Source organism: Trachurus trachurus, assembly GCF_905171665.1.
Source record: "Trachurus trachurus genome assembly, chromosome: 14".
NCBI classification, from domain to species: Eukaryota; Metazoa; Chordata; class Actinopteri; order Carangiformes; family Carangidae; genus Trachurus; species Trachurus trachurus.
This window is the reverse complement of record NC_139903.1, coordinates 11,102,062-11,120,673: the sequence shown is the minus strand read 5'-3', so window position 1 is coordinate 11,120,673 and position 18,612 is coordinate 11,102,062. Positions and strand designations below refer to the sequence as shown.

Here is an 18,612-nt window from a genome sequence, read left to right as displayed (position 1 = left end):
GAATCACGACAGTGTGCAAGTATCATTGTGCTAGACAAACTGATTGTGGTCTTGCTCACAGAGCAGTGCGTTATCAACAACATACTTGTAACTTTTATTGATGGTCTTTGTGACATGTCATCTGGCAGAGGAGCCTCCAACTTGTTTATTGTCGACTAACAGAAATGAAAACATGCTTGCTTTAACTGGTATTTGAATTTTATAAACCATTTTAAGGATCAACCTCAAAAATCTTGTAAAGGCCAAATTTCCCTCAACTCTTAAAGGCAAAGTTTTACATTCTCCTGGCATAAGTTACAATTAGTCTGGATTCATCCTCCCTGTACTGCGATCAAGGAAACGCGTAACACTTCCCTGTTAATGAGCTGTACACAAATATTTTCAACCAGACAGTAGACATTTAAAAAGACAGCACTGAAATTAAGAACAATCAGTGTTGACTATTATGGGATCTACACTGAAATTATGATTAAGAGTCCAAATTTTTCTTTATGCGGTTTCATTTCTTGGAAAACACTTTGATGAAGTGAGAGGAATATGTGAACTGCTTAAGGGTGGATTTCCCCTTTAAACATTGAACATACTGGTGCACTGCATTGTGATGTTTATTTTAGGATGTTCTTATGCATCTGTACACATGAATCCAGATTTTTCAGTTCTGACGGTTCCCAGATGACAACAAGATGCTTTCTTATACACAATGTAAAAGTTGTGAATTTTTAAAAAACATAACATACACACAGAGTCTCAGTGAGACTAAGAACAATATCATTTTGAGTTTGAAGGCAAGAAAAGAGGATGTAAAATTTTGGAGGGTTTTGCATGTTGTTCCACTATAGTTTTGGGAGTTCTTCACACATCTGGCTTGTCTCTCATCAGCGAATGGCTATCAGTCCAACATCAATGAGTTTCTGAATCTTCTGAGCAATAACTGGATTCTTTAAGTGGCTGAGGAATAGGAAAGAAAAAAAGCAAAGTAAATTCTTCATGTAGTTATGTGAAGATGTACTTATTTGCAAAAGACTGACTGAAGACAAGTGCACAAAAGTTGGCCAACTTACTCGCTAAGTGCCTGAGGATCCTTCTGCATTTGCTCAAGGATCATGCGCATGGCTGGGTCACTCATAATCTGCTGCACCTCGGGATCAGCCATGGCCCTTTGCTTCACTTCCTCTGGGCTGTCATTCCTCGTGGCCTGATTGACCATACAGCGCTGCATGCCTTCTGTGGCTTCCTGCAGGTGGGGAGGGCAAATGATGAAGCAAAGTTAATTAATCTTTACTCTGCATATACAGCTAAGACCTGGCGTACTATTAACACATCTATTTTCAAGAATTTTGTGGCAAGTTCTCAGTGGTGGTATCATTGTTTTGTTAAGCTGAGGAAGATCATCAAAGAAACATCTGAGTCTTGGCATTGTGAAAATCCATGTTACATATCAATTTATTTTTTAGACAGGTGAGGAATTACTGAACTTTTAAATCATAAAAAGTCAAAACATCACACCCTTTTTTTTTAAACAATACTTTGAAGGAAAGTCAAAAATTGTAGTGATTGTGTAGATGTAAAATCAATCAAGTAAAATCAAATTAACTTATTTCTCTTAAACTTTGAAATGCCTGATTTTCTGGTGAGACTGAAGCAACCTGTTAAATACCTTTGAGGATGAGTCGAGCTCCATAGCCTTCTGGTACGCATCCATGGCTTTAGAAAAATCTTTCATGGCCTCCAGAGCAGCTCCTTTGCGTGTGTAACCTTTAACTGTGGGCAGAGGTGTTAAATTAGTAATACAGAATTTTAAAAATCTGGGTGATTTGCCTCAAATCAAGGTTTTATTAAGCATTTTAATACAATTTCATTTCATACTATATCTTAGAATTAAAATAATTAAAATGTCCAACTCACTGAAGCTGGGTTCAAGTTTGATGCACGCCTCACAGTCCTAACAAAAGAACATCACAAAGGTCATTTTTAAAATGCAATAGAAAAAAAAGATCCAATTTCTAATCAGGTTAGAATCTCATAAACCGATTTACAGAGCTGCTACAATAGGTGAGGAAAAACAGTACCTTCAGGGCAAGTTGAAACTCCAACAGCTTTGTGTAGCAGGCGGCTCTGTTACTGAAGAGTTTGGCATCATTGGGGTTTCTCTTGATGGCCTCAGTGTAATGTTTCATGGCTACGGGGTAGTCTCCTGTGAAAAGGAAAAGATAAGTTCAGTTTCTTATTACGTTAAAACAGAAGAATCAAATGATAATCAACCAATAAGCACTTCAACTATTACACGCACCTTTCTGGAAGGCATCATTGCCCTTGTTCTTCTCTTCCAGAGCTAAGTCAGGGTTGATGTAGGCTAGTTTCTCCTCCTCCTTCAATATTTTCTCTGCCTGTAGAAGCAAATTCAGTGTCAAGCTGAGCAACCAATTCGGTTTTCATTCACCGTTCAATGTCTAGCATACACTTAATAAAACAACCCCTGAAAACTTCAAAGGGAAGGAAATCAAATGGCAACACACCTGCTGACACTTCTTCAGGACGTCAGGGGTACGATGCTCTGTCAAACTCTTGTTGAAATACTGAACTGCTTCTTTGTATTTGTCCTGCTTGAACCATGAGTTGCCAATTCTAGCCAAGGCCCTAAAATAGAGTGGAGGGATAAAGACATCAGAAGGATAACGACATGGAATTGTTTTCATAATTTGTGTCCTTATGCAATGTCAATGCATCAGAGTTGGCCAGTTTCACAGTGAAAAGCAACATATACACACTGCCACCTAGTGGTTCTTACATCTCACAGCTGACCTCTCAGCAAATTCTTGCCAAGGGCCAGTACATATGCTACTTCAGTAGTGCTTGACAGCTCGTAGAAAAGCTTCAGAAAACGCCTGCGCCTACACAGTTGTACACAGATGTGTAGATTCATTTGTGAATAACAATCAGACATTAGGAATTGACAGAAATTATGTAATCATTAAGAACTCACTTTGCAATTTGTCTGTAGTCTTCCCGGTTCTCTCTGCCGACATCAATGGCCTTCTCACACAGCTCTCGACACTTCTCAAACTCTCCCTTTTCAAAGTACACAGCTGAAGGAGTACATATTTAGCATGATAAGTATGAAGTCAAACTGCAATTAATTATATAGTATGTAAAAAAAAAATAAAAAAAAATAAAAAAAAGAATTGTGCGTTCTTAACATATTTATCTCCAACTTGTGAGACTGGCAACTGGTTTCCAGTATATCAGAATATTTACCTGCTTGATTAGAAATGTAGGTCATGTTGGTGGGGTCATGTTTGATTGCTTCTTCATAGTGTTTCAGCGCTGCTTCAAAGTCTTTATTCTTATATGCAGCATTGCCAAGTTCTTTTTCCTTCAAGGCCTGTAAAAAGGAAAGTAGGGGATTAACAAAATCTGAGACAACCGATTCACCCAAAAAAATAGTGGGGTTATTTTTATGCTTTTTCCACATTTTTTTGGGGTGGAAACACTTGTTGACCTTTCTCTTGTTTTCTGGAAGGTCTTCCTCTTTTGGTGGCGGTGGCTGAGTCTCTTTTGGTTTGGGTGGAGGTGGGGGAGTGGGCTCCTCCTCTTCCTCCATCTCAGAGAGGTTCAGTCCCAGGAGCACAGAGAGTGTGGTCATTACTCTGGGATCCTGCAGCTTCCTGCAAAACAGTCAAACATGTGTATTTCAATCTATTTATCTCTTGGCTGCTTCCATATTATGCATGCTGATGATGACTGAGTGACAGCAGAGAGGATGACCAAAAGGTGATGATCAGTTGGCAAACAAATACCATCCTGCACTGATAATATCCAAACTACATGTTTTTCATTTCAGCCTAAGGACACAATGCTATAGTCTTGTATCACATACGTGCCAAGCTCCGAAGGTTTGTTCCTGAGTTGCTCCAGCAATTCTTTGTAGGTAGGATCTGACAATAATTCTCGGGTCCGAGGATCATTCTCCAGCTTCTGATACAAGTTGGGCATGGCGAAGGGATTCATCATGGATTTCTCTGTTGTGACAAGAACAGATGTTATTAGTGTGATTTATGTGGTCACAAGTAAAGTCTGCCCACCAATCCTGTACAGGTCTAGGATTAAATTTACCAGCGCTTTCTCTGCACAGTAACCCCTGGTTGCCATCCACTGAATGAATCACAACACTCAAAACCCAAATGAAATGCCTACTCCTCTTCTGAAAGCTTGAGCACAATGTGAGTTTGCTTTGATCCTATCAGCAGCCACCTCTAGTGGCTCTACCCACGTAGAAAGGAAAAAAAGCCACGCTATTTAGAAATCATAATTCTACTATCTGCAGAATAAAAGACATCACAAATTCTAGTGTACACACCTGCAAGCCGGGCCTCAATGTTCTGTAAACCCTCTTTTAACTGCTGGTTAGTTGGCTCTTGCCGGAGCCCCTCTTGGTACGTAGCTTTAGCATCCTCCAAGCGACCAAGAAACTCCTGAGCTGCTGCTTTGCGGGAGTAGCCCTGGTTGAAAAATATCAAAATATAATAGATTATAACAGATCACCATCTCATTTTTAATTACCACATGTCTTGTCAACAGAATAACTGCAAGAACCATCATCTCACCTTGCCCCAGTCAGGCTTGATCTTGATCGTCTGACAGGCATCCTGAAGTGCATTCTCATAGTTTCCTTTCTTAGCATAGGCAGCTGAGCGGTTACTGAAGAGGACATGGTTTGAAGGGTCCAGAGCCAAGGCTTCAGTGTAGCACCGTACAGCCTCGTCAATATTTCCAGCACTGAGAGCTTTGTTGCCCTGGTCTTTCAATGCCGAAACCTATGAGGCAGGAGGATAAAATCAATAAAGCACAAAGACACAACTTCTCAATACTGCAGCTCTCTTGCCGTAAACTTTGTGAAAATACACATGCATACAATCCCCAAACAGACTTAACAACAGAGAAACATCTTTCACAGCTGTCCATGCATAACGGAAAAAAAAGACAACCACCCAACTGCTCCTATGAAACAGGTGTACCAGTGATGCAGAGACATAATAAGCCATTATTTTGTTACTGCACATTTATGTGAATTTTAACTCTATTAGCTTGCAAATAATATGACCCTCAGAGTCTCACAGCATGAAAGTTTGAATCCACCACTTCATTTTCAGACAATAAATGCTGTCTGGTTTTCAGATAACATTAGCAACGGTGACAATACTAATAAAAAGGGAAGGGGAATGGAAAAGTATTTAGGTGCAGATTACTCCTCGTCACTTATTTGTGGCTTGGCACGGTATGACAAGTCATCATGCGTGTCTCCAGTACATGACAGAGTCAATTATCATTCAGCAGAGAGAAGCACCACCCTGTTCTAAAAGGAGCTTCTCCATCTATTCTAGCTTCATTTGACAACTATGTGATAACACGTAAAAGGGCAGGAAATATCCTGCACAAGGTGTTTTAACTGGCCTGGCGTTCTCTCCACAGTTACCTAGGCTGGAAACTCCACTTCACCTTGAATATTTGAAAACATAAAATGGGATCATCATTGCAACATTAAAACACCCTGTGATGTTGTAGGCTGGGATTATGATAAACAGTGGTTAACAGGGATTTTCAAAAAATCCTTGCAGTTGTCTGACAAGCATTAGTTTGAGAAAAAAAATACTTAATGTTTTTGAACAGTTAAGTATATGCTTTGCTTAATCACCCAAACACCTGCATTTGTGAATAAGATTAATTTAATTAATCACAAAAGCAGGGCTGTATTCAACACTATTACCACTCAATGGGATAAAACATAATTTGAAAAGACCAAAGGCTGCCTAATGGAAATTCTCAGACTTGACCAGACAAGAAATTTAAAGTGAGATGTGGCTGGCAATGAGGATGCTTTCTTTTGGATAATGCCATTGGTTTACAATGAAATGCATAAAAATTGCAGTGGATTGTGGTATCAATATCAGATAAAGCCATTACAGTTACGATGAAAGACAGTTTGAGTGTCTGAGATGGAGACAAAATTAGGTTTTCTTCCACTTTGATTATTTACAATCAAATCCATTATGTAAGCTGAAATTAGTCACATGACCTCTAAAATACATCAAGGCACAACCTACAGAGCTTACTGTTTTGTCCTCTATAAATTATTGAATGAAGTGGCCATGTGAAAATAGAAGTTCCTCTCTGCCTCAGTGTAACTGTAACCAAAAAAATTCCCCCTTTAGACATGAACGGTGCACATTACAAATGTTGATTCCATTTCCATGTATTTCCATATTGTAAACTGTTTTCCTATTCTGAATACATCTACAAACATCTATGTCACATCTGCCTGCATTGGGTGAGGGATCCCTCATCTGTTGCTCAGCCTGAGGTTTGTCCAATATTTTCCCTGTTTGCTTGGGAGTTTTTCCTCAGTCGATGTGAGGGTCTAAGGGCAGAGGATGTTGTTATGCAACCCATTGAGACAAACTGTTTGTAAAAATGGGCTATACAAATAAAATTGCCTTGCTTTGCCTATAATGTTTTAGTGCATTGCCAGATAATTTATAATTTTTCAATCACCAGTTGTCTTCAGGAAAAGACTGAGAGAATGTGTGGTACAGAAAGAGATTTTTTTGTGGACTGCATTCACATTTTAGACGTATTTTTTCCCTATTCTGTTATTAGTTTCCATATGTCTGCTTCATTTGTTTCCTTTTTTTTCTTCTTTTCTTTCAAGTTTAGTTTGGTGTGTCGTTTGTGGTTGTTGTTGCTTTAGTAAGGCATGACTCATTTGGCTTGCTTGGTTCAGGATGATTGTCTTTGTTACATATTTGAACATGTATGTGTATATTTACTTTTTGTATATGTATATTTTGTATATGTATATTCAGATTTAGCAGGCTATGTGAACTTTTTTATAATTTTAATACTGCAACCGAGAAACCCAGGATGAAAAGCGCTGCTGAGACATTGACAAATGGGAATCTCTAATAAACTAAAACTATAATGAGTGGTTAGCTCAGGTATGGTGATGTAAAAGGTAGCCTACACTATCAAAATTGAACGGATCTCCCCCCAAAATACTTGATAATGTGGCCAATCGCACGGCGGAGGACGCGGCAGCTGACGACAGAATGCGGCTGTAGCCATGACAGCGAGCGGAGCCCCGTGCGTCTAGAATGATCCTCCGGTCTGAGTCGATCCAAAAATACTCCTGCAGCAGCAGCAGCAGCAGCATGTGTTTCTGACTGACTTGCTGCCGCAGTTTGCACCGATTGTCCACAGGCAACATTTAATAACAGGATGCAAATTACGGCTCTCAGTTGCCCGTCACCTTGTTAGTTAATGATAGCGTTTACTGTACCGCTGTGAGCTATTGTTAGCCGTTAAACAGTGATTTGCTAACCGGTGGGTTACTTGTGCTTGTCATTGGTGTCTTTCCCGGTGATTTACATGAGGGGTAAGCGAACTGTTCAATTGCACAGAGGAGCAGGGCTTCAGACGCAGAAAAAAAAACCTTCCTGCAACAGCTGTGATATATATATTAAGCCCTACACCACGTTAGCTTAACAGTTAGCTAACCTTGCCGAGTACAGTCGTTAATTAGCCGCCGTGCTTAAATGACAAGCAGCTAGCCTCCCCAAGTTTGCACCACTTTTAAGTATTTCCAGCAACTCAGCAATCTGGCGCTGTCAAAATATTTTATATTAGGTAACATCATCAACCCCAACCATACATCAGATCAGTCATACAACAGCTAACGTTACAACACATTACTACCGGATTGACGGTAAGCTAACGAGCTAGCTAGTCCTCTGATATTAGCAAACACTGAAGTCCCCGTTTTTAAAGAGCTCGCTGAAAACACCACCTTTCGAATTTATACTTTATCAAGACTTAAAATTGAGGTTACTCAGTGAAACACGTATTTTCTATTTAAATACCCATGTAAAGAAAGTAGTTAAAGTGAAGAGTAGCGGGACACTCACTTTCTCCATGGTGCATGCACGAGGTTCCTTCCAGAAACTACTGCGGACTGGCGCCTCCCCCTGAACAACACGGAAGTTGCCAGTTTGGGGAGGATGATATCCGTAATCACGGATCAGATTTACATTTCACCCGTGAGCACATTTTTGAGGGACAATTTAGCTTTCAGGGAAAAAAACATGATAGAAGTTATGCTCTACTGTGCGATAGGGGCAAGGCTAGTATATGGGTTTTTAGCATGAAAGGTGCCATATAAATAAATAAAATTTGAATTTGAATTTAATGACGTCAATGTCAAGTGGTGTAACCGGTATTTTTTCATAATGTGATTATATACCAAAGGAAATAGGAAAATAAATTTGGACTCAAATGTGGAATAAATGTAATTCACTTTTGCAATGCAACACTATGTTTCTTGACAAATTCTGTCACGTTATTTAGAATAATGGAGGTGTTTCTAGGATAAGTCCTGCTAAGTGTTGCCAAAATGCATTAACATTTAAATATACAAGAAGTACGGCAAAAATCTATTTCAAATGAAAATTATTTTTTTTATCAGTGCACTTAATCCACTGTAGGTGGATCAAATATTTTTTGAATATTTATCATTCTTTTGTGGTTACACAATTTGACAGGGGCATTCGGTCTTACTTTTGTTAAAAATGGGTCATTTAAATTGACATAAAACCAACACAAATACAAAATGTACTTTTTAACATGGAAGATATTTTTGAACCTTACCTGCACTGACCCATAGGCCTAGTACAGTGGATCCCAAACGGTGTGCCGCGGCACACTGGTGTGCCGTGAGGCAAGTCCAGGTGTGCCGTTTTGTGACAACCATATTATTATTGCAATATACAACTACACAAAAAATAATTATTTTTAATTTACTATCAGTACTTTGTATGTGCTCATTTCATAATACAGAGGCAAACTATATACCTAAAAACAATTCTTAAAAAAAAATCCTCAAAGAGAACCCCATATTTTGCACAATATGTTTCAATGCTGATCAATTTGTAGGACCATGGACGGTTATTGTGACCTGTCTGGTTTAAATGGTTGTATTGCTGCTTTGATGAAGCCTAATTTGATAAAGTTTCAAATACATTTTTGAAATATTTCGTTGATAAATATGATTTTGTGAGTAATGTAGCCTAGTTGTCTTTGTCACATTTTATTTGGCATTATTAAATAATTATGCACATTTACAGATATTTTACATGATATAAGTGATAACACGTGTTATGAAGGCTATTTTGAACAATAGGTGTGCTATTTGCTAAGATTTTTACTTGTCCTTTGGTGTGCCTTGGCCACAAAAAGTTTGGGAACCACTGGCCTAGTATACTATACTACCATACGGTATGTACACAATAACTTTTATATCTATCTTTATTATCCTCTATTTCATTCTATTGTATATAAATCCTAAATTGTCATTCGTATGTGTATTTTTTGCACTAGAATATTGTAAATTTATTCAATTATATTTTATTTTATCTTACTAACCTTTTACTAATTTTTGTATCTTTTGTGTCTGCACCTGACACCACATCAGGTTCCTAGTGCTGTAAAGTGACCTTCACTGCTCTTGGCAATAAAAACATTTCTGATTCTGATTCTGATATGAAGTAGTAGTAAGAAAGTAAATCTCAACACCTAAACACCCGATAATGTCATCAGTTCATTAGTCACAAGGTCTTTCATGCTTATAATTAAAGTTTAATAACTGAAGCTTGCCATTGTTTGCTGCGACCCGACCTCAAATACCCTCTACAAGCTTTTATGACAAAGTATTAAGTGGTATGGCACCCTCCTAGCCTGTTGTTAATAATTGATATCATTATATTGCATTTATGATATTTTTATTTTACAACTTGGTCGCTTTTACAAAATGAGGTGCAAATGGCCTGTTATGATTACAACCAGGCTTCCCACTGTTCTCACTGCAATAACTGTACATCTTCTGTGGAGTCTGAGAGTTAGAAAATCTGAACCCCATATAGTCATGAGATTTCCTTTCAGCAATACTGAGATACAACAGACCAAGTGTGGTATCTAACTTAATTATGAATTTAAGCAATAAGATCCACATTTTCTCAGAGGCAAAATACCAATAATGTGGCTGCCATAGATTCACAGACCAAGCAAAAGAAGTCATGTGTGTCACAGTTAAAGAGTGGATGCCATATAAAGTGCAGTGTCTACATGACATCGAACTGAAGTTAATTTCTCGATACTGTGTTGATACTCTCTACATGGCAGACACTTGGATAGTTGTGTATTCAAGTTATAATCATTTTCTGTGCCGTCTCCTTGTCGATTTCCTCTGGCAGGTGTCATAAACTCTCCCCTCTACATTAACCAAAAGTCTGACACCATTTTCCCATACATTTGAATAGAATAATATACCGTCTACACGTTTTCTGTCAGTAAGTAACCTTATAAAACAAAACAATAAACATAGTCTCATTGAGCTTGAATTTAGGGTGTTTTTAAGTTGTTGGTTCATGTTTTTTGTGATTATAAAAAAAAACAGGCAAAGGAAGAATAGTCTGAAATTCCTGCTGAACATTGTGCAGGTCTGCTCAGCAGAAGTTAACAGATTCAAAAGATAGCTATATAGGCTACTGCAGTTGTCTATCTGTATTTTGTGACTTAGGTATTATTTTATGGTCAATTTATGCAGAACAAAAACTGGAGATGATAGCCTATATGTTTATCTTCTATAATTACCAAGATCAGTGAAGTTATGATTGTGATGCATGGTCGTCACCAGACCCCTAAATGAGCTGTGCCCCACGATAGATTTAGCCTAATATAAAAGTAAAGTAAGTTCAGACCATAAGTAGCCTAAAGAAAACACGGATCTGATAGGTATACATATACCATCATTACGTTTTCCCTCAATCTACAAGACAAGGTCTCCTCTGTGCTGTGTTTCTTTCCTCCGAGCCTACTACAGGTACCTGAAGGCAACATCCGTTACTTCTGGCGCAAGTCGCTTTCCAAGGTGCTGGACTGGAAAAAAGCTTACGGTAATTTAACTTTAGCTAACTCTGCTGGACACAAAAGCTTTGGTAACTAAAACACAGCGTCTAAAACAAACATATTGCTTCTGTATTGTTTATAAGAAGAAGAAAAAAGAGAGACTGGTAGCTGAATGTAAGGGCAGGAAACTAATTAGTTAGACAAGCAACAACAAAAAACTTTAGCTTTTTAGCTAGCTAACTAACTTAACCGAGCTAATTAGCTTAGTTTTGTTGCTAAACTTACAAGACATGCAACCTGTGTTTTGGTTAGTTTAACTGGTGAAGCCTTTACAGCTGAGTTAACATCATTTTTTTGGAGCCAACTGTATGACCAAACACTAACCAGAGCACCAGGTGACATTTATTTTCCCCTCACAGTGAACTGGGTGAGCTTGTTTTTCTACGCACCACAATGAGGAGACTGGAAACCCAGCCAGCCAGGCCCACAGCAGGTTTGCAACAAAGCCTATTAATTTCCCTAGGTTAATTGGTACTTGCCAGGTTTAATCAATGAGTTGTGGAAAAAGGATGTGCTATGTACAGTACAGTCATGTTTCCTCTGATGTCTCCTTCAGGCTGTATCCCTGTGCCACTCTTTAACCAGAAGAAAAGAAATAGAGTCCCTTTGACATCCGCTCCTTCTGTGAATGAGTTCTTCTCCCACGGTGATTTCATGGCAGGCAACAGCACAGCTTCATCTCTGAGCATACCAGGTGCAACAGTCATCCAGCTTTTTCCACCCTCACTGTTTTTAGACACTAGGTGGCAGTAGATACAAAGAAAAACGTAACTTAAAATAACAAGTGATCGTGAACAAAACCTCACTATGTTTGAGATCTTTGCATGTTTTATATTTTCCTATGACTGTTCTTTCTCCACTGTTTTGTCAGACTAGTGAGGACTAGTCAGACCGTTGCATTACGTACTGATGAAGCCCCTTGGATAAGAGGTCTTCCTAAATACAAGTCCAGTTGCCTTCGATTCAATTGTTGCCCAGAGATAACGATGACCTGGATGAATGAAAATATCCACAGACATCATTTAAATTAGTGTTAAACTGTTTTGTTTTGTTTTTCCATGTATTTTTATTGGGCATTTATAATACAAACATACACATAATGATTACAGAACAAAAACAGAAACAGAAATATCAGAAATAGGATATAATATAACAGGTTGACAAAAAACCACCCCCCACCCCCTGGTGAAGACATACAAATTAGTTTAACTGTTTAAATTTCTGCAAATCTGCTTGTCCTCAGGTACCTATGCAGACCAGGCCCCGGGTCCATCAGGTCAACTGGTGCCTTCACAAAGCCACCAGTCATTATTGGCGTCGCAAAGCCACCAGTGGAGCAGACAGGATGTTCCCCAGTCTACTCAGCCCAGGCAATATGAACACAACAGACCTGCCCCCAGACCCGCCGCCACAGGGAGAGTTTACACACCTGCACCACATCCCTACAAAGCTGCTGGCACAAGGTATGTTTTATTGACCTTTGATATGGCAGTCTGATGTTTTACATATTTTTTTTTTTATAAAGCAGCAGTACACACAAGCTGCTAGCTTTGGGTCATAATTGTAGATCACGAAGTGGTTTATCTTCATTTCAGTTGTAAGACGGGGCAGCCCAGTTACCCAGTCAGAAAACAGGATTCCAGCCCCGTGGTTACCTCCAGACAGAACAAATACCCAACTCCCCCCAGCAGCAGTGAGAGGGCACAAACCAAGCTAACATCCCATGCTGGATTCTCTCAGATGGGTCAGCAGTCATCTTACAGAACCCCCAATCCCACACATCAGTATGTTCAGCAGACTAGACCTCCGTGTCCCCCTGCTCCACCTGCCAGCGTGCCCTCTGCTCGTCCAGTGCAGCCGCGAAACAACTCCTGGAAATTTACCAACAGCTTTGGGCCACAGGCGTCCAGCTTTGAGGGGAAAAAGAGCTCAAATCAACCTCAGAGTCAGACTGCAAGACCAACTCAAACTCAGGTACTGTAGGCATAGATGAGGAAAATATATAAAGATATACAAATATTTTAAACTTTGCTACTAATGTTTCATGATGAGATCGATGTGATGTGTGTTTGCTCAGCCGGAACCATCTAAAATGAAGCCAGCTCCAGAAAACTCACTGAGGATCCTGACGGCAGTTATCGATGGCATGAGACACTGGAGCCAGTTCAAAGACAAAGTCCCGTACTTATTTGAAATATTCGGTCAGTTCATTAGAAGGTGCTGCTGTTTTTGTTATGTACTCTTTCGCATATTTAATGTGACAGGCTGCACTCTTCCCACAGCTACTCTAGACTCTGCAGTTACCCTGGGTCGCCATGGAGCCAAGACCTTCCTCGTGAGGGATGGGAAGGAGGCTTTGCAGTGTGTCTTCTTTGAAAACGTGAGGAAAAAAAAAAGTCCTTTCATACAAAGGCTTTCTTAGTTTCTTAGTGCATCACATTTTCCCATTATCTGTGGCAATGTTGTATGTATTAAAACATTAAAAATAAAATAAATAGTTTATCATGTCAATTTGCTCAATTTAACCTGCTCTGGTTCTCCTCAGTCTCAATCAGACAAAAACTATTAATGTTCATTTCTCTGATGATAGTGATGCACTTTACAACTCTTTACTTTACAAATGCTGTGTAAAACGTAATTAGAAACTGAATGTGACAACTTGCCAAACATTTGAACCCCATATTTAATTAAAATAGCACAATCAAATGTTAAAAGAAAACACCTGATGCAATGTCTTATAGTTAATTAGATTAACTGGCAAAAGGTTGGTGACATGCTTGGGATTGAATCTTTGAGGTTGAATCTTTCTCAAGCAAAGGGAGTTGGAGGGATTGTACTTTATGATTTTAAACACTTGCAATAAACCTGTTAGAAAACACAAAAATAGATAGCACCTCATATCTGCACTAAGATTTCTGCTGCACCCGAGCTTCCTGTTCCTCACTTGTAAGTCACTTTGGATGAAATGAATAAATGAATAAACTTGAAAGCTGGGGGATTTACTGACACTGCAGTTTTAATCTTTTAATATCTGTCTCTTGACCAACAGGAACAGGAACTGCCCCGTCTCATCCGAGGTCAGATTCACCGCTGTGTGGGTAATTATGACCGCAGCAGAGATGTCCTCATGTGTGTTTCCATTAGGCCTGCCCTGCCCTCAGAGCTGAGGAATGCCCACGAGGCTGTCAAAGCATGCGATGCAGAAATGAGGGCACTGGCCAAGTCGTTAAATGAAGACTGAGTATGAGTAGATATCTTCGGCAGTTCAAGATTGATAGGAAGAAATTATTTGATGACGGTTCATGAGAGCTAAGCTTACATTTATATATTCTAGTTTTTGTTATAGATTGACGTCTCATTAAATTGATGAGCACATTTGAGGCATTATTTAGGTTTTTGACCTAGATGGGTGATGTTGTTGTTATGCATGTTATAGCATTGATGTTTTTGTATTAATTTATGAAACAGTTATATAAAGAGTTGTTCCATTTAACCAAACCTTTAATGGAAAGTAAAGCTTCTCCTTTTATGAGTTCTGAAATATTTTTTATTACAAAGAAAATTCACAGAACAGCAAACATTGTTTAGAGGTTAATTCAGGTAAAGCAAACACGATGAGGTAATATCTCAAAATATATCTTTGAAAAACGGGGCAGTTAAGAATAACATGTGATATCAAGTACAGTTAGTTTATTTACAGTCATACATCACAATGGAAAAAACAAGAATCTACTCTACCAAAACAGTTTCACCAGTGCTGAGACTTTACACACAATGGTTCAACAAATAGGGGAACAAGTCCAGTGCAGTCACTTCAGTCATTCCCACAGTCAAGCACAGTATGAGGTCCAATACAATACCAACATTTTTCTCCTGACCTTCTTTCAAATATGGCAACATAATGACAGCAATTTTTCTAAACGTCAGGATATGTCATTATGGGAACCCAAATTTTGGGAATATTTAAAGTTTAACCCATTAGTAGACACCACCCATTATTAAACACTAATACGCACATAAACACCCACTAGAAAAGGGAGTCCAGCTGGATGAAATTGGCAGTGTACAGGGACAGTAAGTGGAGAAGTAGACATTTTGTCCTCAGAACATGACAGGAATGGTGTCAGCGTTTAAAAGGAGAAGTGGTTTGACGAAAAACACACCAACACATTTGCTTATTTGAGAAGCTAATTATTTGAAGCCACGTTTTACACATCTCGTGAGTGAGTAATGTGTCAGCTCAGCACGGATAACAAAGGGCGAAGTTGAATTTGTACAGCTCTTTGCACTACCGCTCATACTCTGAGCCACATAACACAAGGATTCCAGGAATGAATCTGTTAGCTGCATGTCACAACCTTTTAATATAGCGATTCAAGTGATTTAACTCTTCTAGATAATTGGCAAAAATATCTCAGGGCATAATTGAACACAAGTGCTTTTCTATCCTTTTTTTCTTCTTTCTCTCTGCCATTACCTCCAAGGATTAGACAACACCTTTTTTTTCTCCCCTCCAGGACATTTTCTCAAGTTAATGAGATCATACTGCATCAAGTACACGAGAAACACTTTACCGCTGAGAGGAAAAAATACTGGGGAAAAAAAGGAAAATAATAAATCACTTCACACAACAGGATCCACAGTTTTTCAGCAGAAAAAGATGATAACCTGATAATTGTATTAAACACTTGTCTTGGTTATGTTAAAAGGCACAAGTTGGTCAGATCACATTGAAAATCTAGATCAAATGTTCTACCATTAACAAAGCCCATCTTATCATGCATTTTGACAAAATTCCTACATCTCCCTGCCTTTTGCAATGATATTTTTTCCTGAATTAGAGTGTTAAGTATTGTGTGTTGCAGACAGAAATAAAGGGAGACAAGGGAGTTACGTTACACAAATAATAATAGGGAAAAGGTTAACGAATGGATGCAGTATTCCAACATAAAACTTTTGACAACACTGCTCTGAAACCACGACATTTCATTATGATTCACTTCATTGTTAAGAGAAGAGATTTCCGTTTTTCCTCTCGGCAGGTCTGATGCTGTGTTCGTTGTCCTTTTCTCCACAACAGTTACTGAAAGCACTGTTGCTGTAGTAAAAACGTCTTCTGAACTCCCCTTCATTCACTCTATGATCACAAGACTGAGAGGCAGGAAAAGTCTGAGGAGCAAAAGCTACCTCGATGAGTCAAACTTCTCTTTTCTTTGTTATTTTCAAACCTCAAACATCAGCTTTGTTAAATCCAAATCATATGTACAGTCCAAACACCACAAAAGTGTCTCTTTCGTTGAGTCAAATGTTCTTCTGAAACATCACTAGACTGGCCAAGTCGTACTGCCACATAATCTCATGCTTCCATCTTCTTTATGCAGACAACTTCCAGTCTGTTTTGGAATGATTATTATGTATTTTGACTTGTTTCCACAAATGAAAGGAAGGGAAAAAACACATTATTAGCAAATACTTGTTATGTTTGTGGAGATGTTTTTTTTAATTTGCGTGAAATGGGGTTACTACTCGTTGCATCTTCGGACTGATCCCCAGAGCTGACATGAAGAAAACACATAAGTCCAACTGTGGAGAAGTCGTGACAGATTTTAGGGTAAAAATTAAAACCACAGTTCGTCGTAACATAAGACATTCCATTTAAATTAACTGAATTTGAATTAATTACACAATTATGTAGGAAGACGGTGTTTTTTGTTGAGTGTCAGCTTCAGTTTTCACTGAGTGTTTGCTTCCAAACAGCATCACCCTTCAAAATGGGATGCAGGGGTGTCTCCATGACATCAAGCCCAGGTCAGGAGGGAAAAAAACAAGACTTCATTTCAATGCACTATAACAGCGTGGGTAGAGGGGTGGGGGACAGCTGCTCCTTCGGTGCATATTTGGCAAAAAAGGGCAAGAAGACAGTGAGCATGACTCCGACAATAGCCAGCATGTAGCCCCAGCCGATCTGACACTCGCCGGCGTAGTAGATGTCGGAGTCCCCACAGAAGGACCTGACGAGTGAGGAGTTCAGGCCGAAGGGGTAGACCAGCAGTCCGGCAGCCATGATGAACACTGCAGAGAAGACAGAAGACACAGTTCAATAGACGGTTTATACAGTATGTTTATATGAACTGTTGGAGAAACGACACAATACATAAGATGAAAAAGAACTGTGACCTTTTAGAGACCAGAAAAAAATAAAACCGCCTGCAGAGTTAGATGTCCTGGATGTGAGTGAAAGAACGTGAAGTGAAAGATGTAGTAGCCTATGTGTTTCATTTGTTATTTTTTTTGTATTTTGAGATTTAAAGGAGACATATTATTCCCCCTTTCCACGAATTAAAATAGTTCCCAGGTCTCTTAAAGACATATCTGTGGCATGCTTTGGTCAAAATTCCCCAAGGATCAAACATCACAGCTCTCTTTTCATACTCCCTAAACAGCCCAAATTCGGATCCTAGTTACAAAAACTGAGGGAACAGCTAGTAAACCATGTGGAGGGAGCCTGCACATTACAGGTTTTTCTGTCAATCCTCACATTTTGGGGGCCGTAAGTCAAGCCAAACACCCAAATATATGTTAAAGAGCCTTCGAAAAGTGATATTTCCATAATGTCCCCTTTAATGGCTAGATACTGCTCTGATGTGTCAACTAAGAGCCACTGGGTGGCAGTAGAGGTTCTGCAAAAAAGAGAAAACAGCCTGACTCAGAGTCAAGTGTAATTTAGAAGCTTCATCACTATTAACTTTTGATTTGTTGCCTTGCATTATGTATAGAAGATAAATAACACCATAGACAGTTTTATAAGTCCAACAGTGGCAGAACACAGCTTCCAATGTATTGAACAACCAAAGCACCAATGACCTGTAGTTGACAAAGGCTTCCAAAAGAAAATAATTCACGTCTCTTTAAATCAAATTTCCAGCCGTGATTTCAAAACAGCACGGCTTTTGGAAAAAAGAAGCTCACTCTGCACTCATGTGGCATCAGCTTTCTCAGACACTATCCTCAGCGGCCATGCAGCCAGAGAGCAGCTCACTTTTACAAATTGAGTCAAGTCTCCCAGCCCGTGCTGCCAAGCATTTATCGACTGCGCTACAGGCTATCAATGCTGCTCTTATTTATACTGAGTGCTGTCTGGATTTCCATTACAATGCCAGGTGTCATAGTTGTTTTAGCTCTGGAGAGCTTGGGTCACTGGGAAAGCTTGAACTCATTATTATGCTGCACTGATTTCAGGGGATGTTGATTTTCCTACTTTCAAGGGCAGCAGCCTCGTGGTCAGTGAGAAACAGTTCTCACATGAGAGCTACGATGCAACAGCTGTACTAGTGAATCAATGGTTTGTGTGGGTAGTGAAGGATGGTGCTCATAGGACAAGGATGAACAGGTAGGAAGCTTTCTGTAGTGGTCTTGTTGTACACTGGGAGCTTAGGGAACGACTGTTTGGTAGAGAAAAGCAGAATGATGGGGAAGAAACACAAAGAGAGCTGTGTTGTGAATGAGTCAAGGTGAGGTTTCTCCTCCTGAGTGTGGTTTGTTTAGCCTGCTGTAGTGTCTCTGTGGAGTTCACTAAGGGTCAGCTTCTCAGCCTTGCTG

The 18,612-nt window shown here is 39.3% G+C and overlaps 3 protein-coding genes across 3 annotated transcripts in view; 1 reads left to right on the top strand and 2 right to left on the bottom strand.

The window, feature by feature from the left end:
* Positions 1-316: 316 nt before the first annotated feature.
* stip1 (stress-induced phosphoprotein 1) lies at positions 317-8,013 on the bottom strand. The gene is made up of 14 exons (XM_083987129.1): positions 7,959-8,013; positions 4,605-4,814; positions 4,358-4,499; positions 3,878-4,019; positions 3,500-3,665; positions 3,256-3,382; positions 2,984-3,086; positions 2,517-2,637; positions 2,291-2,387; positions 2,070-2,194; positions 1,906-1,942; positions 1,658-1,761; positions 1,062-1,234; positions 317-948 (listed from the first exon to the last, which is right to left on the bottom strand). Exons 1-14 carry the CDS (start codon positions 7,965-7,967, stop codon positions 876-878), a joined length of 1,629 nt encoding a protein of 542 aa, XP_083843255.1. The 5' UTR covers positions 7,968-8,013; the 3' UTR covers positions 317-875.
* Positions 8,014-11,406: 3,393 nt separating this feature from the next.
* On the top strand, positions 11,407-14,254 carry spata22 (spermatogenesis associated 22; the record flags this gene model as incomplete). Its single annotated transcript, XM_083987021.1, has 7 exons — positions 11,407-11,446; positions 11,570-11,707; positions 12,257-12,476; positions 12,609-12,987; positions 13,094-13,214; positions 13,296-13,393; positions 14,063-14,254. The coding sequence occupies 7 exons, from the start codon at positions 11,407-11,409 to the stop codon at positions 14,252-14,254; spliced, it is 1,188 nt and encodes a 395-aa protein (XP_083843147.1).
* A 2,604-nt stretch (positions 14,255-16,858) lies between these two features.
* Positions 16,859-18,612, bottom strand: part of lhfpl7 (LHFPL tetraspan subfamily member 7) — a gene marked incomplete at both ends in the record, with an annotated part of 96,259 nt that continues 94,505 nt past the window's right edge. Inside the window, one exon of the mRNA XM_083986085.1 lies at positions 16,859-17,085. Within this exon, the coding sequence (XP_083842211.1) occupies positions 16,859-17,085 (227 nt within the window). The remainder of the gene's footprint in view (positions 17,086-18,612) is intronic.

Excerpts from the sequence above, each read along its gene's own strand:
- stip1 (XM_083987129.1), bottom strand. Across the intron at positions 2,638-2,983 it reads GACTACAGACAAATTGCAAA|GGCCTTGGCTAGAATTGGCA; the intron begins GTGAGTTCTTAA and ends ACTCTATTTTAG. Across the intron at positions 2,195-2,290 it reads CAATGATGCCTTCCAGAAAG|GAGACTACCCCGTAGCCATG; the intron begins GTGCGTGTAATA and ends TCCTTTTCACAG.